The following is an 18,042-nucleotide window of genomic DNA, read 5'->3' on the forward strand; positions in this document are numbered from 1 at the left end:
GGAACCGCACGCCTCTTTGGTGGCCAGAGCAAAACCACCACAAAAAGACTCTGTGAGACGGCCGGGTAAGCCAGCCCCAGAGCCGGGGCTTCAAACACGCAGGAGGACGCTGCCTGATGGCAGGGACGCGGCTTGTGCATCCCTCCCTGCAGCCTCGCCGCGCCCCCGGTACGAGCTGCATCGCCACAGGGAGCAGCGGCAGAAATCTTCCCTCTTGGAGGGGCGGGAGGATGCTTTTAGTTTAGCTTACCCTGTGGAGAAGTGCAATGTCCCAACTATATAAAATGTAAACCATACGTTGGAAGCCTCACTGAGCAAACCCATCTTTAAGTAATACATACCACAAGGCAGAGGAAGTGGAGGAGCACTTGTTAATGAACACATCTGTCAGTATCACACCTCCTGTAGTTTTACAAGGGAGCCAGCTGCGCTGTGAGCATTTCTGCAGTGAAATGAAATCAACTTCTTGGCATTCAGTAAACAAGAAAAAAAACCCACCATAAACATAAAATAGAATAGGGTTTAAAACGCATGTAGTGTAGAGACTGTGTGACTTCATTAAACTAGCTTGAAATGAGGTTTTTCTAATATTAAAAAGTGGCAACATGGTGTCATAACTGATGAATATTATTGCAACAATGCAATCCTGTATCAGCATCAAATGTGGGTCTAGCTAAGAGAACGTCCAGTGTTTCTTTGGTGTATGATATTAAGAGTAAAGAGCCTGCGTGCTTTGGACAGCACAACATGAAACTTCTAGACTACCTACCAGTGGAAACAGCATGAAACAAGCCAGTTTTCTATGGCAAAACTGGGTAGAGATTCACAGCCAAATCTAAAAGAAGAGCAATTTGCTGTGTGAATTCCTGTCCATGCTGATTCTTTGTATTAAAAATATGGCAACAGATATTAGAAAACATGTTAAAAATGCATAATTTTCATGTCCTGAATGAAAAAAATTTAGAAATACGCATTTTTGCATTATGCAAGACAGATTTAAAACACACACAAACAAAAACCCTGTAAGGAGTTAAGAAAACATGAACTGCATTTGCACCACTGTCCAGACTGCACACTGAGCAGCCTTCTCTCTGTACTCATCCCAATTCAAATACTCCAAAATCTGTTTCTTCTTCAGAAAGTAGAGCTGGAGGCTGCTGTGTCCTTCTTCTTTGATACTCAACAATGCAGACAGAACCAAGACACAAAGTGCCATCACAGAATCCGTCAGAAGTACGTAGCTAGCTAATTTACAAAATGGTACCATCACAGTCATCTTGGGTAAATAAAAAGGTTTTTCTGGTTTACAAAATGAAAAGTCTGACCTTTTCTTTGTTCCAGGCACTACTTAACTGAATATGTAAGGTTTACTACAGCATTGCCGGGGAGGGATTCCTTCCACAAATCCTATGATCCTTTTCCCATGCTCTTTAGCGATGTCCAGTGTACGCCTTCAGCCACGAGGTCACCGAGGCAGCAGCGGACGAGATCATTCCACCGGCGCTGCTGCTGGCAATGGGCTGAGATACCTGCGTGCTCTGGCTCTGCAGCATCTCCACCTGCTGGGAGGGGATATCGCAGAACCTGGGGCTTGGCAGATTCTCCCAGTCTGTCCCTAGGTCTGTCTCTTCATCACTGACGTGCTCATCTCCGCTCTCGTCTGTTTCGCCGGCGGCACTGGGATCCACAAACTCCATGGAGTCTTCAAGATCAGCACTGATTTCAAAAGGCCCAGACCTGTGAACACAGACACAATGCCGTCAGCCCGTTTGGTACCATGCAGGAGAGGGACTGTCACTTCGCTGGTGCGAGTCCTAGGCATGCCAAAGCACCCTGCTCTGTCATGTGTACAGCAGAGAAATTAAAACACCTCTGTGTTTATCAGTTGGCAGAGACACGCTTGCTGGCTGCAGAGATAACTGTATTATGACAATGGTGAAATGAAAACAGTTGGCCAGGGAAGCGATAGCTGGGTTCCAACCCACGAAGCAGGAACGGCGGAAGAGCTGTTCTGCTTTGGCATTGGATAGCGAAACACGTACACATAAAAGAAAAAGCTATTGATAATAACTCACAGCTCCACTGGTGGAAATCTCAGCTTGATGCAGAACAGCTTTTATTTTTAACGCTAGCCCTCACCAGGCCAAGACCGCTGACAGAGCTGCAGCCAGGGGAAGGGTGTAGTTTACAACTTAGAGAACTGGGTTGGCACAACTCACCAGTGGAGACTTCCCATAGCAGCACTTCACCCTGAGCAACATCTCAAGATCTTTTTTACTATGAGGCTGGTCAAACACTGGAACAGCTTGCTCAGAGAGGCCGTGGAGTTTCCTTTGGAGATACTCAAAGCCCCAGCAGCCACTGGTCCTCGGTAACTTGCCCTAGCTGGCTCTGCTTTGAGTGGGGCGATGGGCTGGATGTCCAGAGGTCCTGGCCAAACCCACCTGCGTGTGACTCCGAGTTCCCTGCTGCCACTGCCTGGTGGGAGAAGCAATTGCATCCCACCCCATCCCACTGCTTTGCACTAGAGTACAGGCAGCCCAAATCTGAAACATCTTTACTGAGCCAAAGCGGGCAGTTTCACAGACCCCGTGACCCACGGTCAGAGAACGCGAGGTTTTCAAGGAGGCGGTGAAAGGTGGATTCCCCACAGCAAGCAGCATCCCTGCCAAAGTTCATTCCAAAGCACAAAGCTGCTCAGTGAAACAGCAGCAAGAATTTAACATGGGTAAGAGTGTTTCTGCAGCCTTAGCGGGAGAAGCCGCCCGAAGCAGCGGTTTAGCATGGAAAACTGTAATCCAAACAATTAAAGCTTGGTAAAATTATATGTATCTGAAAACAGTAGCTTATAAAGGAGACTGTCAGGCAACTACAGGCCTAGATATCTAAAGGAAAATAAAGAGAGCTGGTTGCTGCAAACTTTGCAGACAGCTGAGAAATTAAAGGTAAACACTCCTCTTTCATAATCCAGAAAGGAATGGGAGTGCTGCCTTCTGGCAAAGCATTTTGCTTAACAAGGCAACATAAGAAGAGAGTCATCAGGTTTAAGGCCAGAAGGGACCATTAGATCATCTCAAGTGACCTCCTCTGTAACAAAGGCCATTACGTTCCACCCATTCCCCCTGCCCAGTAACTTCTGCCTGATGAAAGCATCCATTCCAGAAACTCATCCAGCCTTGACAGGACAACATAAGGGAACAGAGAATCCCCACCTTCATTCTTGCAGGTAATTAATCTCTGTGTTAAGCGCATGTGCCTCATTTCAACCTAGCTCAGACACTTTGCTTCCAGTGGCATCTATAAAGCCGTTCAGTAGCCTGCATTTTCTCCCCGTAAAGGCGTGGAAATCGGGTCACCTCTCAATCTCATCTCTGGCGAGCTAAGACAGTTTTATACAGACTAAACTATGCCCCTCACTGCTAGGTATTTTCTCCGACTCTTTCCTGTAACCTCTTCTTTTACTACGTGGACCCGACTGATGCGTGTGGAGCTCAGTAACATTTGCACAGAGAAGGGAGACCCACTGTGGCACCAGGACCTTCTACAGCAGCTGCTTTCCAGGACACAATTCTTCATTCTCTGGGTATTTCCTGCACTCTCCCTGTTTTCAGGCAAGCAGCAGCAAGTACATAATTTTTTCCAAACTGAGCTATGTTACAAAGATTTGGCTCCCCATATCTTTGGGCTGAATCAGCAGGGTTATACCCAGAGAACATAAGGTAAGTGGTTAGAGGCGTGCATTCAGTTCCTCTTAGTGGCACTGCAGGTTTTTAAATAAAACTGGATCTGTACATGAGAATAAAGTGGAAAAGTAGATTTCAGAACATTACTGTGTTTAAAGGGGAATAAAGCACTTGTCAGATTAAACAAATATTTGCAGATTGTCTCAGGCACAAGTGACTTGTGACTGGATTATCCCAACAGGAAATCAATGTTGTTGGTTTTCTTATATTTAGATTGTAAAAAAAAAAAAAAAATTATTAAACCTGGTGCATGCAGCCCACAGGAACTGATGTTCTTTTCATCACGTACTGAGTTAACAGAAAACTTGTCTTTAATCTTAATTTACATATAAATGAATTATTATTTGAAGTGTTGACTTTGGTCTAGGTTGTTCATTGACTGGAAGTATTTTGGGAAAGGTTTACCTAGTATTCGTTTTAGGGTTTATATTGCTGGATGTTCCTAGGTACTTACACATTGGCAAGATGTGGACAGGGTTGTATCCGGAGTACAGTGAGACTGCCTGGCATATGTGCTGCTGTCCCCTGGAGGGAAAGAGTTCCTGCTTCTGGGCATAGGGGAAACAATTCCGTAATCAGCTATGAAGGCTCCAGCTGAGCCTGCCATACGCAAAAGCACAGCATACACACATCTCTGAAGTCTAATTTCCTACTCAGGACCCCCTTTTTCTGTCCTCTCTTGTCTCTTCCTTTCTAACGACCCTGATTTCTGATGTGCTGAGGACTGAGCTATAGGCACAGCAGAAGAGAAGAATTTCCCTCATAAGTAACAAGGCAAATGCATAACTTCAAAAGGGATTCAGTCACAGGTGAGTTGAGATACTGCTGTTCTTACCTGCCCAAGTTCTCAGTGTCTGGGCTGACCAGGTACATAAGGTTCCTGAGCGTATGCAGTGGGTGCAACAGATCTAAATTTACATGCTACCATGGGGAAGGTAAGAAAAAGACATGATCAGTTACTGGAGGAAACCTGCAGGCACAGTTGATATTTTAAAAGCTATTTAAAGAATCCCCATATACATTCCCCCTACCTGAGAGAAGCAAAGGTGAAGGATATTAGCATTCAGCTTCTTCACTGCCCGCGTGAACCTGTGTCTGCTGAGATTCTCTCCACAGAACTCGCTGTTGAAACACCATACACACACATATATATACAGAAAGCAAAACGCTGTGAAAATACACCTACTGGAGACATCAGCATTCTGTGCCCTGGCTTCCTAACAAATCCCAGAGCAAACATCCTCACAGCAAGCACTTCTTTAAACTGTACAGCCAGTTTTAGAGTGCTCAGGAGATTAATTTTTCACCTAGCAAGACTGTTAGCATTTCATCAACAAGCGCTGCTTGCCGTAGTCTCACCAGTTTCAACAAGACAAGCAATGTAAACTGTATGAAACTCAAAGATCCCCTGTAGCCAAGCTATTTCAGCTCTCCTTTTACATCTTGCATTGTTTCCTGTTCCCAAGCTCTTCCTTCTGCAAAGACTGAGCACCCAAATAATAGTATAAAAAAAAATGCAGAGACCCTACACAACTTTTGTGCCTTCACTTTGGCAACCGCTGTTTTTAAACACTTAAAAGAATCTCAGCAGCGTATTTGAGACCTCTGGAAGCCTGACCAGGTCTACACCTCCCTCAGTGCTTCTGTACAGATCCCATCTGCTCCACACAGACATTAAAAACGTAACAGTGGTTTTCATCACAACCGAGGTTTACCCAATACACTCCTAGACGTCTGGCAGCCAGGTACATTCCCCCTTGGTGTTTTATCCTAAAGAGAATTACATTGCTGTCATGCCATATTATAAGGCCTTGTTCCACAGCACTTAATGTAGTGGAGCTATTCAAGATGACTACGAGTTGCTGAATTGGGCTGGGATTTTGTAAAGCACAGTAGGGTCTCATAAAATGAAAAGCGCTATTCATGGACTGTCATATTTCTTTTCTAATTTGAGATGCTGAATATGCCAATTAGAAAGCTGTTATTTTCAACTATGATGGCTGGTCTATAGTCTCAGGAGGTAAAAAAAGAGGGAGGGACTATTGACTGGTTTAAAATCCTACTAGCCCTCCACCCAAAATTAAACAGCACAAAAATCCACGAGCCATCAACCATTACCATAAAAGCTGTTCCAAGTAATGACTTCGTTCCCAAAACCAAACTGAATTAAGATCAGTCAAAACTGGTCACTGATTCACCTCCTCAGGGGCTTGCGTTTACTTGCCTGTTGCAGAGCTTCTTGGGAAGATTTACATCAAGTATGAGAGACAAAGTGTTAACAAGCTGAGTTGCATAGCACAATGCAGCACTGATGGTATAAGCAGGGTTATTATGTTCCATATCTAAAAGAAATAAAAACATCATGAAAGTCTCATTTTAAATGAAGCCTCAGTGGGTGTGTTAATGCATTAGTGAAGTCTACTCTGGAAAATGTCATTTGTAAGTACTGAGAACAGCCTGAATCCAGCAATCATTTACAGTGAAATCTGTCAGAAGTTGGTAGAAAATAGTAATTCTTGGAATTCCTGTTAAAACAACGACATGTGAACCATGTCAAAACTGTGAATAATTAACTTTATCTCTCTATTACATTGTGCTGTGCCCCAGCGAGCATTTCCTGCAAAAGAGGATTTCAGTGGACTAATCCCTATATCGGTATTTATTTCTGACTCAGGTTGGTCTGGGTGAGAACAAATGGACCAGGCTACTGCTCCTCAGTGCCTTCTGTTGGCATCCAAGGCTGCAAGTTCTATGGCTTCTGGAGCATCCCAGATGCCTAATCAGACCTTGCTCCTTACCTGGTCCTTGTGTAGTCTTCTTCTCTTCCACCCAATTGTAATATGCTGAATAGTCTCCATTATTAGGAAGGGTTATCCAAGGCCCTGTGATACTGATGCTGGTGTCCCCATTATGATCATCACACACCCATCTCCCAGAGAGATACGTGGTTCTCCTGGCTTCCGCGAGCTTGCTCACAGTGCTAGAGGTCATAGCATTGTCACTCTCAGAAGACACATCTGCAGGATCTCTGTAGCACCCAAAGAGGAACAGAGTGTTTTTAAAGAAATTTTAGAAATATAATCGGAGATGCACTTGGCAGGCACTTAGCCAGATTTCACAGAGAGTGAAATGCTTGTAGAAACACTCTTGCAAAACTCCTTGTTCCTCAAACTACTTTCCTTTGTTCTGGGATTTTTACTTATCTATTTTAAGAAAGTTTAACATTGGATACATACCTCAGATCTCTCAGTGGGGAGATGCTAGCACCTCCAGATTCTTCTATTCTGGACCTCTATCTTTGGGTCAGATGCTTTGCCTTTGGGAAACACCTCCCCCCCACAGATGCTAAGGGAGCCAGAGCGCCTGGCTTAGACTTACATGACTCACTTCTGGGTGTCTAAAGCTAAGCAAAATGAGTCCAAAAGGATAAGCCTTCTGTACCTCATGCTTGTCTTTACTTCTTCAATGGGAAATATGACTGACGTTAGCTCCAGGATATGCGTCCGACGAAGATTTGCCAGATGCTCGTACTGGGTTTTCAAGTCATAGGTTTTTTTCTCTACCAAGTCTCCCAGCTTGCGGTTATGCCTCTGGATCTTCTCTTTCTTCTCCTGATGCCGCTGAGCCCTGCGATAATGCTTCTGGTTCTCTTCTTTAATTCTCAGAAGCCCCTCCGTGTCTGTGAAAACAGCAGCAGATGTTAGCCTTGGAAAAGGAGCTGTGAGGTACTTGTAGTAAGCTTGAGAAAAGCATTATTAGTTTTTATAGAAAAAAAAGACCTGTAACAGCTTAAAACAGAAAACCCTGCTAAACTATTAACATTTTCCAGCTGCTAAGTGGTACAACTTCTTAATCTTTTCTGAAGATCTCCAAAGAGACTGAAACTGGGATTAATCTTTCCCTATCTTTCACCCAGCTATTTTTGGATTTGGAGCAGAAAAGCCAAGATTTCACAGTTTAATTAAACTTCTGAGGTAATCATTATGACAGAAATAGCTTGACTGTACACGTTTGTGTGGTGCTGGCCAAAAAGACATGCATTACTTGCAGCCAAAATCAAGTGCAGATAGCATCTTCATTCACCATTTCTGGCACCACTGCTGCTATTAGTGTATGTTATTTGGGCTTTGCGCTTATGTATGTGCTCTTAAAGCACTTGGATCCCAACGGTGCAGACTTCTTGTTACCACAAGGGAACACTGACTACCTCCCTTTCCAGTCACAAAATGAGAAATGCACTTATGTACTCAAGTGCTGCAACTGCCTGAATTTACTCCATGCATCAAGCACACTGAGGCTTGGAAAAATATCCTTCAAGAGCATCTGCTGATTCTCCTATAAAATAATTGACTGCAGTAATGCTTCCAAAAACATATGGTGCTAAAGACAGTGAGTTAACCACTTCTGTCTTTCAAAAGCATAAGGAAGTATTTCTTATACACAGTCTCCAAATACATGTCTAAAACTCTTAAGGTACCCTAGTTTGAATGAGAGCCCCCATCTACTAGTCACTCACTTCCCATTTTTATGGCCGAAAAGAAACAGTGTCAGTCAGGTTCTCTTACAGCAAGGCATCACTTCCCTGTAATCAAGAAGTGGGATAACTGTCCCTTGCACAGAAGGGAAGCACTAAGCCCTGACATCATTTTACTGATATATTTTGACTGCAAGGCACAGATGAGATCAGAGCTACAATAAGAATGCTCCATGGCACTCAAAGCAGCTGCATTATGTACTACTAAAATCAAGAAAACTTCTAAGCAGCTACAGCTACCTCAAACAACACATTCAGACTATCAGTCTTCCCAATAGGGGAGCGCAAAAATTAAAACCTACATCCACAGAATGGGACCCAAGACGGATTCCCATCCACGGGTCTGTGCCAAGCCAGCACACGACACCCTCCTGCTAGTCCTGGTTTGCACCTGCAGAACTGGAACTGCACAGACATCTGGCTGGTCCGTCGTCTGGCAGGGTGGGAGACCAGGACTGCTGGTACTCCTCAGAGTGTGCCTGCCCCAGCAGACACAGAGTGTGCTTTCTCCAAATGTCAGGAATTATTTCTAGTCATCTAACTGATCTGTGGCGATCCACGTGATTGGTAGGAAGGAATATCTGATACATGCGAGATGCAAAGTCCCAAATTAAAGAAGGTGAGAATAGTTTCCCTGTGCAGATAAGCAGTAATAATTCTCAGGTTTGTAAAATAAATGACCCCCTGTGAGAGGAAACATAGAAAATTGACTTTTCTCTGAGTGATACCAAGAATCCCTATGTGACCACTAGTAATTTAGTTTCCTTTAAGCATTCCTGTAACATCAATGGAAAAATCAATTAATGCTTGCATTCATATTCCCAAACTCTCCCTTTGCATAAAGAATAAGAGACAGAGGAGGAGTAAAACATCCATCTGTTCAATTTTCACATTCATATTGTACTTGAAAGGCTACTTTTTCAGAGAGTGAACTCCCTTTTCTGCAGGTCCAACAGCAATTATTTGAGAAGCAAGCGAGAACACTGCGCACACGTTTCCTCTTTAGCAGTCCCAGTGCAGAAACAACTATCCTTTTTTTGGCACAGCATCTCTGCTTTATGACCCAGTTTATGAGGTGATTAAAATTTGTCCCCAGAAGTATTTCAGGACATCACTGTGTCCCACACATCTACACTGCCTGATAAATGCAAGCACAGGCACGCTGATCTCTGCCCAACAGAGAGCTATGCCAGATATTTGCAAGATTGTCTCCTTGAACTGTTCTCCACAGACAGAAGACAAACACACATATTTGAAAACCTTACTTTAGGGAGCACCAATTATTGAGGTATCCAGTCAACGGCAAAAGCAGGACCCCAGCGTTCTAGAAATTGTTCTTATTTCAGAAAACTAAACTATGCCATATCCAAGAGAAGAGAAACAACCTATTTACATTTTCTAATGTGGTCCAAGAGTGAACCAAGTTGGGTTCCTGATCTACTGGCTACTCATGGAAAGAGTTCATTTTGGGTCTATCTGCAAGAGCAATTGCGGGGTAATTGAGCTAACAACAGGTCAGTTGGGCAATAGTTAGGTCAGTTCACAGGTTAAATCTAATCAAGTTCACTGTGAATCAGAGAAGTTGCAAAATCTGCAGATAATACACTTCACACAACAGCAGAAAAGTGGAGGAACTCCACTCCCCAGTTAGTCCTAGCATTTTGCCACCTTCAGAGCTGCATTTTGAGAAAAGGTGACTAAGTTCCTCAAAGTCACATTGACCACCTCTTCTCCTTTCTTCATAGTTATTATCTCCTTCATAATAACCTTCTACCTACTGAAAAGCTTGCTTTTCTTCTCTTCTCTAAACCAAATCAAACATCATTTCTCTTAGCCATTCTTTGTGTTTTATTCCTAATACTCTCTTCCAGACTTTGAGCAATTAAAGAAAGATACAAATCAACTGGAGAAATTGGACACCAGACTTCCACTGAGGCAATACCAATGCTGGGCACAGCAGGATAATTGCTTCCATCTTAAACACAGTGCTTATATTAGTATAACCCAGAATGAGGACTGAACCTTTCTGGAGCAGCATTAGATTGATAATTTTTATTTAATTTGCAACTCCCAGATCCTTTCCTGCCAAACCTCACCACTTACCCCCACTTCGGATTTATATGTTTCTCCTTCCAAAACAACGGATATCCTTTTCAGATAATATGTCAATTTATCTGCACGATTTTGAATTTGATCCTGTTCTCCACAGAAGTCCTATCATCATCCACCTTGGCTTCCTCCATTCCACCTTCTATTCTACCATGCAAGCTATTATGGAAAATATTGAACAAAACTGGGCCAGGAACCGGCTCCCGCTGAGCTCCACCTGTCTCACCTCCTTGGTTTGACAAGTATCACTACTCTTTGAATGCAGCCTTTCTAGGCTTTTGTGTCAGCCTTGCAGCGATTATGCCCAGAGCAAATGTCTTTGCTTGCTCGCGAGACAGGTTGGGGTAGTGCCCATGGGCAAGGTATGTTGCATCTTCTGCTTCATCCTCCACTAGACCACTTGATCCCCAGACAATGGGTTAATTGGACATGGCCTATTCTTAACAAAGTGATGCCTATTTTTAACTACCTTATCTTCTAGCTACCTACAAAGTGGCCAGAGGTTTATAATGGGATGACTGTGTCAGCAGTTTAAGGTTCTCCCCTTCTCCACCCTTTGAAAACAGATACTGTTGTCATTCTGTTTCCTGGGCCATCCTCTCTCCCTCTTGTGTTCTTAAGTGCTCACGGACTACTTCAGCTTGTTCCTTAAGTTCCCGACAGTGAATCTCGTAAGGCCTTGCTGACATAATCAAAATATTCAGCTGGCTGTATTCTTTCCTTAGTCTGCAGTCCTCTCATGATGTAAAGTTTCAACTGGCTTAGCAGCTGATCACATTTTCTTTCAAGAAGACGAAGCAAAGAAAGCGCCAAATGCTTCAGACTTCTTTGCACTATTTGCTCTCTTTCTTGTTAACCAACAGACTTGCCTACTCCATCTTTTTCTTAGTAACAGTAAGAAATGTACAAAATCCATCCTCCTTATTAATTAAAAATAATTTTGCATCTCAGCCTTTTTGATGTTATCACCACAAGCTTGTGCTATTCCTTTATAACTAGTCTCAGGTATATGCCTCTGCTTCCACTTTCTGTACAGCTCCTCTTGAATTTCAAGTCATAAAAATGTTCCCGAGTCAATCAATATGCTTCTGAATATGCTTCCTATCTTTCCCTTGCAAGCAGGTTGTAAGAAGTGCTGCATTTTCTCTTCTGAAAAATGACCCTACAAATCTCTCATGTATAAAAAATTTAATGAGTTTCAAAACTGAAGCTGCTGAACGGTAGCAACTCACCAGCCTGTGCCACATTTCAGTGACTCTTGCTCAAGTAGGATTTTAGGATTTCTAGACAGGCGTGGGTTAAAATTCATCAGTTACATGACATTGGTAACAGCTGCAGAACTGTTTGCTCCTCTTTATCAAGAGGAAGTGATCAGAAACACTACGCTGAATAAAGCCATCTCTAGGGACAAAGCCAAAGTCATAGGCTGCTAAGCATTTACTTTTAAAGCTGTTGCAAAATGATCTCCATCCAGCTGAATAATGTCTACTGTTTGCTAATTAAACCCCAAGCATAAAAAGGCTAAAATCGACTCACTGATTTGCCTTCAAGTGGATTTAAGAAGTGACAGTTTGGAAATTTACCATTTTTAAAAACTAACACTCAAATTCACTTCAATTGATTTTTTCACTCTGAGGCACAGAGTTTTCCACATCACAAAAGCACAGGCATTACTCACGTCTTGTCATTTCATCATTTTCTTTGCAAATGGTCTGTTTCAGCTGCTCAATCCTCATCTTGCAAGACATTATTTTCCATCTCTGAAAAAGAACATTCAGCAACTCTAGGGCACAAACGACTTCAAACACACTGACTAATGATTAACAACAAAGCCAGCAGCTTTAGTGCAAAAGTAGCAGGATGTTCTTAATTGGATCAGATGAACAAATAAATATTTCATATACTGTTTTGCACACAGAAGAATGCCACAAACAAACCAAATGCCTAGTAAAAAGTCAATCAGTATAATAAGTTATTGAACAAATATCTAGTAAGAAATGAAAAATATTGATGGCTTGGAGCACTCTGCTTGCAGAGCCAATTTCAATTTTGCTTACGACAGGCTTTTTGGGAAAGCAACACAATGCCCTTAAGGTAAATTGTAACTTTAAACTAGGAGATCTAGGAATTCAGAGAGTTTAAAAACTATGGGACACTTTGAACAACTCACCAGCTGATCAGTTATCTCTTTCCCTTCCATGGCCTTCAAAACACTAGAGGAAAAAACATGATTGAAAGTTTTATGACTATCTGGACTATGTCTGTCTCCAGCAACAGTGCATTAGAGAGACTGGTTGTTTGGGTTTTTTTTCTGAGAGTTCTTATAGTTTATTTTCATTTAATAACTACAACTTACTGTTTTTGGAATTCTCTCTGTTTGGTTTTAAGATGCATCAGCCTTTCTTTCTTGTCTGAAAACCTGGAAGAGATTAAATGATTTCATTGATATTTTGCACAATATGGCATTGTAAGTTGTCTGAAAAGATAAAAAAGACTGAAGCTTGTGGGAGTCTCTAAACCTCAACTATCTGTCTTAATCTTGGGAAGTAATGACTAAATGTATAAAACTCTTGCAGAATTCTAGAGCATGTGTCTCTCAGGAATTGCAGCAGAACCTCTAAGCTGAGGAAACATCAGCTTGTCATATTATCGAACTTGTAAGCAAATTGCTTGCTTCTTCTAGAAGATCTATAGCTTAGTGATAGCAATATTTTGTGTATTAAGAAAAACATATAGTACTCTAAAATCCTTTAGTCACTGGAGGAATTAACAGTACCACCTCAGATACTGTAGTGAGTCTGAACTGGGGTATTCTACAAGCTGGGATGGTATTAGCTGAGTCCACTCCAGCAGCTGGAAATACAGGTTTTCATACACTATGCATTGCATTTCTCCCTTCTAATGTGGAAGTGCCTCACTTTATTCATTAATGGGTCCAAATAGGACAGCACTCTCTCAAGACTTTTACATGACATCCAAATCTTTGTGTTAGTAACAGCAATAAGTTGCATTGTCTTCTAGTTATTTCTGCTGGGCACTTGTAGCCATCACAAGTCCATAACCCAAATGTCTACTTGAGTTCAGCTTCATTGGATGTGCGAGGTATAGGAACTGCAAAGAACTGATCAGAAGGGAATTTTTTTTAGGATTCATCATCTGTGTTTTCACCCTTTGAATATGCAGCAGCCATGTTCTGCTCCCCTCCGTGTTCCACAATGTATTGAGAAACACAGTTAAAGAAAATAGCATATGAACGATGCATATTGAGAAATTACAGTGAACCATGACGTGGCAAAGCTGACAGTAAGAGCAAGCAGCAAGAGAAACAGCTTAGAGTTACAAGAGAGTTAGATGGCATAAAAAATAGCAAGTGTGCTTTGTCTTCTGCCAACACATAGCTTTCCAACTTTCCCTTGTGCTTCCCATGTTACAGCACCATCCTAATCCACACCTCAAAACTGTCTTGGGTTGAGTCCACATATGGAAAAACAATTCATTAATTTCCCTCTGAAACATGTAGAATTGACAATTTCACCCTAACAGAGGTCTAATACTTCACATACAACCCATCAAGTCCTTTATTTCAGGGATAGCTTTATTTAGAAAGAATTACACAGTAAGCCTTGACAGGGTGGCATCTTGGGCCTCTCTCTGCTCAACTCTGTGGGTTTGATTTCAGGTAAAAATTTAAAATGCTTCATTTCTTTCCTTGAAGTGCTGAAATCTGAAAGCTTGGTGACTAACTTTGGGTTCAGAAAGTGTGTAATCACCCTTCCAGATGACATTAGCATTAAAACAACAGCAAAACTACTGGCTGCTGCCTTCATAGTCAACCAAAAATATCTGTTTTCCTTCCAAAACAAACCAAAACCAAATGCGGGTGCTTGGCATAAAAAGCCAGAGGCCACGCGTGAGCTGGAGGAATGTGGTGCAACTGGAGCCTGGCTGCTCAACCCAGCGCATTCGTTCTTCCTGTGTGTCCTCACCCCACCAGTCATCGTGGAAATTACAAAAGTGCACCGTACTAGACTCCTGTTTACCACAAGTAATGCGCACCTACTGTAGCCCTGACCTTTGGCTGCAACCAAAAATAACTTGGCCCAGAAACACACCGCTCGGCAGTCACACAGGGAGAGAGAGCCAGGATAATTTGGCAATTCTTGTTTTCAAAGAAGATTGTAATCAAATGGATTAATGGGCACAGAGTCTGACTGAACAAAGTTACCCAAATTGTGTCCATCACATCAGCGAAAAGTTGAATGATCTGTCAAGAATCTGGGACTAAATTAAGTTCTTACTGTGGAAGAAAGATAGAAATATTTGTGAAAGCCTGCAAAAATTACAGCTCACCACACACTTCAGCAACTATGTCAAACAGCTCCTACAAATTTCTTTAGCAGGTTTCTCCTAAGCAAACATTTCCACTTCTTTATATAGCCCTAATTTTAATTGCATCACATCAAGTAATTAATTTTTCTCTAAGTATCTACAGCCTTTCAATTTGGCAAAGAAACAAAACTTTGGATGAACTATTATAGGAACTCCCATAAAACGTAAACTGAGAGAAGGAGAGAACTCAAGATCTCAAATTATCCATTAAATGTTTCTCTTTCCTCAAGTCTTATCACATTAAGCTGAGATTTTCTAGTTACCTGGCTTATTTCCACATGTTCATAATTAAGAGAGAAGCAACCAGAAATGAGGACTTCTTGATCTGTAGGAACTGATTAATGCTGAAGGATTTGAGAACAGCAATAGGGGCATCCACTACTGGACCTATTCACTATAATAAAACTCCATTGTTGCAAAAACTCACTATTCCCAATCATAACCCACAACTTAGAGAAGTCAGACAGGCTTAGACATCTCAATTATATTGTCTTTGGCTTTTGCCATCTGCAGACACATAAAGCAAAGCAATTCAGTACGCCTGTAAAATACACTCTGAGAATTTATGCATATGACAGGCTGGAGTAAACTCCCAGGAGGAAGAAGAGTCTCCGAGCTGAAACCAACATAAAGATGCCAGCTTAGCTTTTGAATATACAACACATTACTAATGAAAAGGAGAACATCAGTGATTATTTTACTGGAGGACTTCTGGACTACTCATCCTTAATTGTAGCTGTACTTCAATAATTAATCTTAACAGCTCCTCAGTCTCTCCCCCTCACACATACAGGGTGTGATTTTTGCCAGACATATGAACAACTTCAGTCTTACTGTAGCTTTTATAAAAATTAGCACACAAAGCAGTCCAATGAAAAGAAATGTGAAATAATTCTTACTGTTAGAACATGAAATCATTTATCTTCTTCTAAGGAAAAATCACAAGAAAATTCTAAAAATAAAACACCACTGGATACAAGGGGTAATGCTCGCTTTCTTTACTTTTCACAAGAGAGAGAACAATCCTTTTCCCCAGTCTGTAACACTTCAAAAAGACAAATGGGAGGCCCAAGTGACCCCATACACTCCTACATTCTGAATTTCTCACACTGTGCTTATGACCAAGTCACACAGAAAAGCCCTTGTCATGACCCTGTCGGTCTCCTCCAGCACCAGCCATAACACTGATATCTAAAATTAACCCAGGTACTACTAGAAGACATAAAATAAACAAATAAATAATGATGACAGTAAACAACCTGAAATCCAGCCAGTTAGCCACACCTGTCCCTGCATGACTTTGCCATGGTGTGTGGTCACAGTTTAAAAAGTCGCTCCCTCTCTCCGTGCTCACATCACAAGAAACACATAGACACCCACTCACTGCTTACAATAAGGAAACAAAGGAAACTGACCTCTGAATTGACAAGCTCTCACTTTTATATCAGTCATTCCAAGTATTAATTATAGAATGCAGCCAAAATACTTCAAGCACAGTTTTAAAAATAAGTAATTCCATTATCTTCAAAAGAACAAGAAGAAACCTGAGCTTTACGGGGCTTTCCTGATGCAATCAAGCATGCTTATGTTATTCACGCCATTATTCATATACCTTACGTTGTTCCTTTAATTCACTGATACGACGTTGCTGTTTCAATGAATTGCACTACTGCTTGGGAAAGTTTTGAGCAGCAGGAGAAACAAAGCCTGGGGAAGTTGAGCATACAGGGAGGCCCCCCAGAACAGAGACTCTAGGAGAATAGAACAGCAGTGATCCCCACAGATGGAACCATGATGTCCAGACAGACTTGGGAGGAAAGACAAAAAAAAAAAGAAAAAAAGAAAAAAAGAGGCTTCCTTCCTGCAGTTAAGAAACACAGCATAAACATACAGAAGATTTGCTAGCCACAGACGAATGGGAGAGTTAAAGCATCTTAGGAGGATGCAGTGAAAACTGTCAGACAGAAAAGCTGATCTTGTCTCACATGAGAAGGTATGAGGAAGATAAAGAGGGTTTTTTTTTTCCCAACAAGCTGTTGCTTCTGGTGCTTTGGCTAAGGCTGCTTCTTTATGGTTTCATTTTTTCTGATGGGTAGAGAAACTACTTAAGCCTTGGTTAACACAGAATGACAGTGGTTCCACCGTAACGAAGGCTACAATTGAATTTCTATAATTATGCCTGAAGTTTAGCCAAAATCTTAAGGCTACAAAAAGGGCAGGAAAAAGATACTTGGTTTATGTTCTAAACTCCAAATCCAATTTTTTCCATGGAAGCTGCACACAACCCCAAACAGTCTCAGACAAACACAAGTTTTCCATCTATTTTAGAAAGACTAAATACAGCTTGTGGTTCTATGACACAGTCTTTTATGTAAAAAAAAGAAAGCCTATCCAGTGGCAGACTAAGGTCTCAATTTTGCAAGCTGATTCACACCAGCTGACACCCAGTGCCCACTCCCACCAGCATTAATGGAAGAAAGACACTGCTGTCCCCTTGGCTGTTCTTGCGTTTGGCAGAAGGATGCAAAGAGCCTTTGGTGTGAGGACCATACCGCACCACGCGCTGCTTGCCACCTTCCCAAAATAGTTCAAGAAATCACTCTCAACAGCTGCTAACGAAGCTACAAATGAAGGACCAAGAACATGGCGTCAGCCAAAAATCAGAGCTATTCCAGAGATGGTGCTGGGCAGACTTTTTAAGAATCTGGGCTGGCCACGCTGTGAACGACAGCTACGGAGGGGCGATCTGCATCTGAGTCATATAATGAGAATATTTGCTTATTGACGTAACACTCATTCAGCCGCCCTCCTGTAGAGCCAATGCTTTGCAAAAAGGAGCAGGAAGGTGCGTGACTAACTCAAGCAGAGTATTTTTTTTTTTTAATTCTAATTTTGTAATTCCATGATTAGGACTATTTATACCCCCAAGAAAACAAAAAAGAGGTGCCGTTTCCTCGCACACCTCCCTGATTTTGTTTAATGATTTAAAAGACTACCGGGTTTAAGGCGTGCTGCTGAAAACAGACACGCATTTCAAATATGCTGCTGCACGGCTCTCTTTTTGCCCTGAACTGTCTGGAGCTCCCGTCAGCTACATCGACACAGGCGCGCCTGCCGACAGGTGCACCTCAGTGAAAGTCGGGGTGCTATTTATTTTTATTATTATTTTAAGCAACGCGTTGTGGGTCCTGCTCTGCCTGCCCGTGTGGGGCAGCCCCCCCCCTCCAGCAGGCAGCCCCACAGTGGGCCCGGCAGCGGCAGGACCGT

The 18,042-nt window shown here is 42.2% G+C and overlaps 1 protein-coding gene across 1 annotated transcript in view; it reads right to left on the reverse strand.

Annotated features, from left to right (window-relative positions):
- Positions 1–895: 895 nt before the first annotated feature.
- ATG14 (autophagy related 14) overlaps positions 896–18,042 on the reverse strand; it is a 17,559-nt gene continuing 412 nt past the window's right edge. The window contains exons 2-10 of the mRNA XM_010579812.1: positions 12,743–12,805; positions 12,557–12,599; positions 12,065–12,146; positions 7,185–7,422; positions 6,542–6,771; positions 5,968–6,085; positions 4,775–4,865; positions 4,579–4,664; positions 896–1,737 (exon numbers count right to left, since the gene is read on the reverse strand). Coding sequence (XP_010578114.1) covers positions 1,431–1,737; positions 4,579–4,664; positions 4,775–4,865; positions 5,968–6,085; positions 6,542–6,771; positions 7,185–7,422; positions 12,065–12,146; positions 12,557–12,599; positions 12,743–12,805 — 1,258 coding nt within the window. The 3' untranslated portion in view covers positions 896–1,430. The remainder of the gene's footprint in view (positions 1,738–4,578; positions 4,665–4,774; positions 4,866–5,967; positions 6,086–6,541; positions 6,772–7,184; positions 7,423–12,064; positions 12,147–12,556; positions 12,600–12,742; positions 12,806–18,042) is intronic.

Source organism: Haliaeetus leucocephalus, unplaced genomic scaffold, assembly GCF_000737465.1.
Source record: "Haliaeetus leucocephalus isolate CR32 unplaced genomic scaffold, Haliaeetus_leucocephalus-4.0 Scaffold678, whole genome shotgun sequence".
Taxonomy (NCBI): Eukaryota; Metazoa; Chordata; class Aves; order Accipitriformes; family Accipitridae; genus Haliaeetus; species Haliaeetus leucocephalus.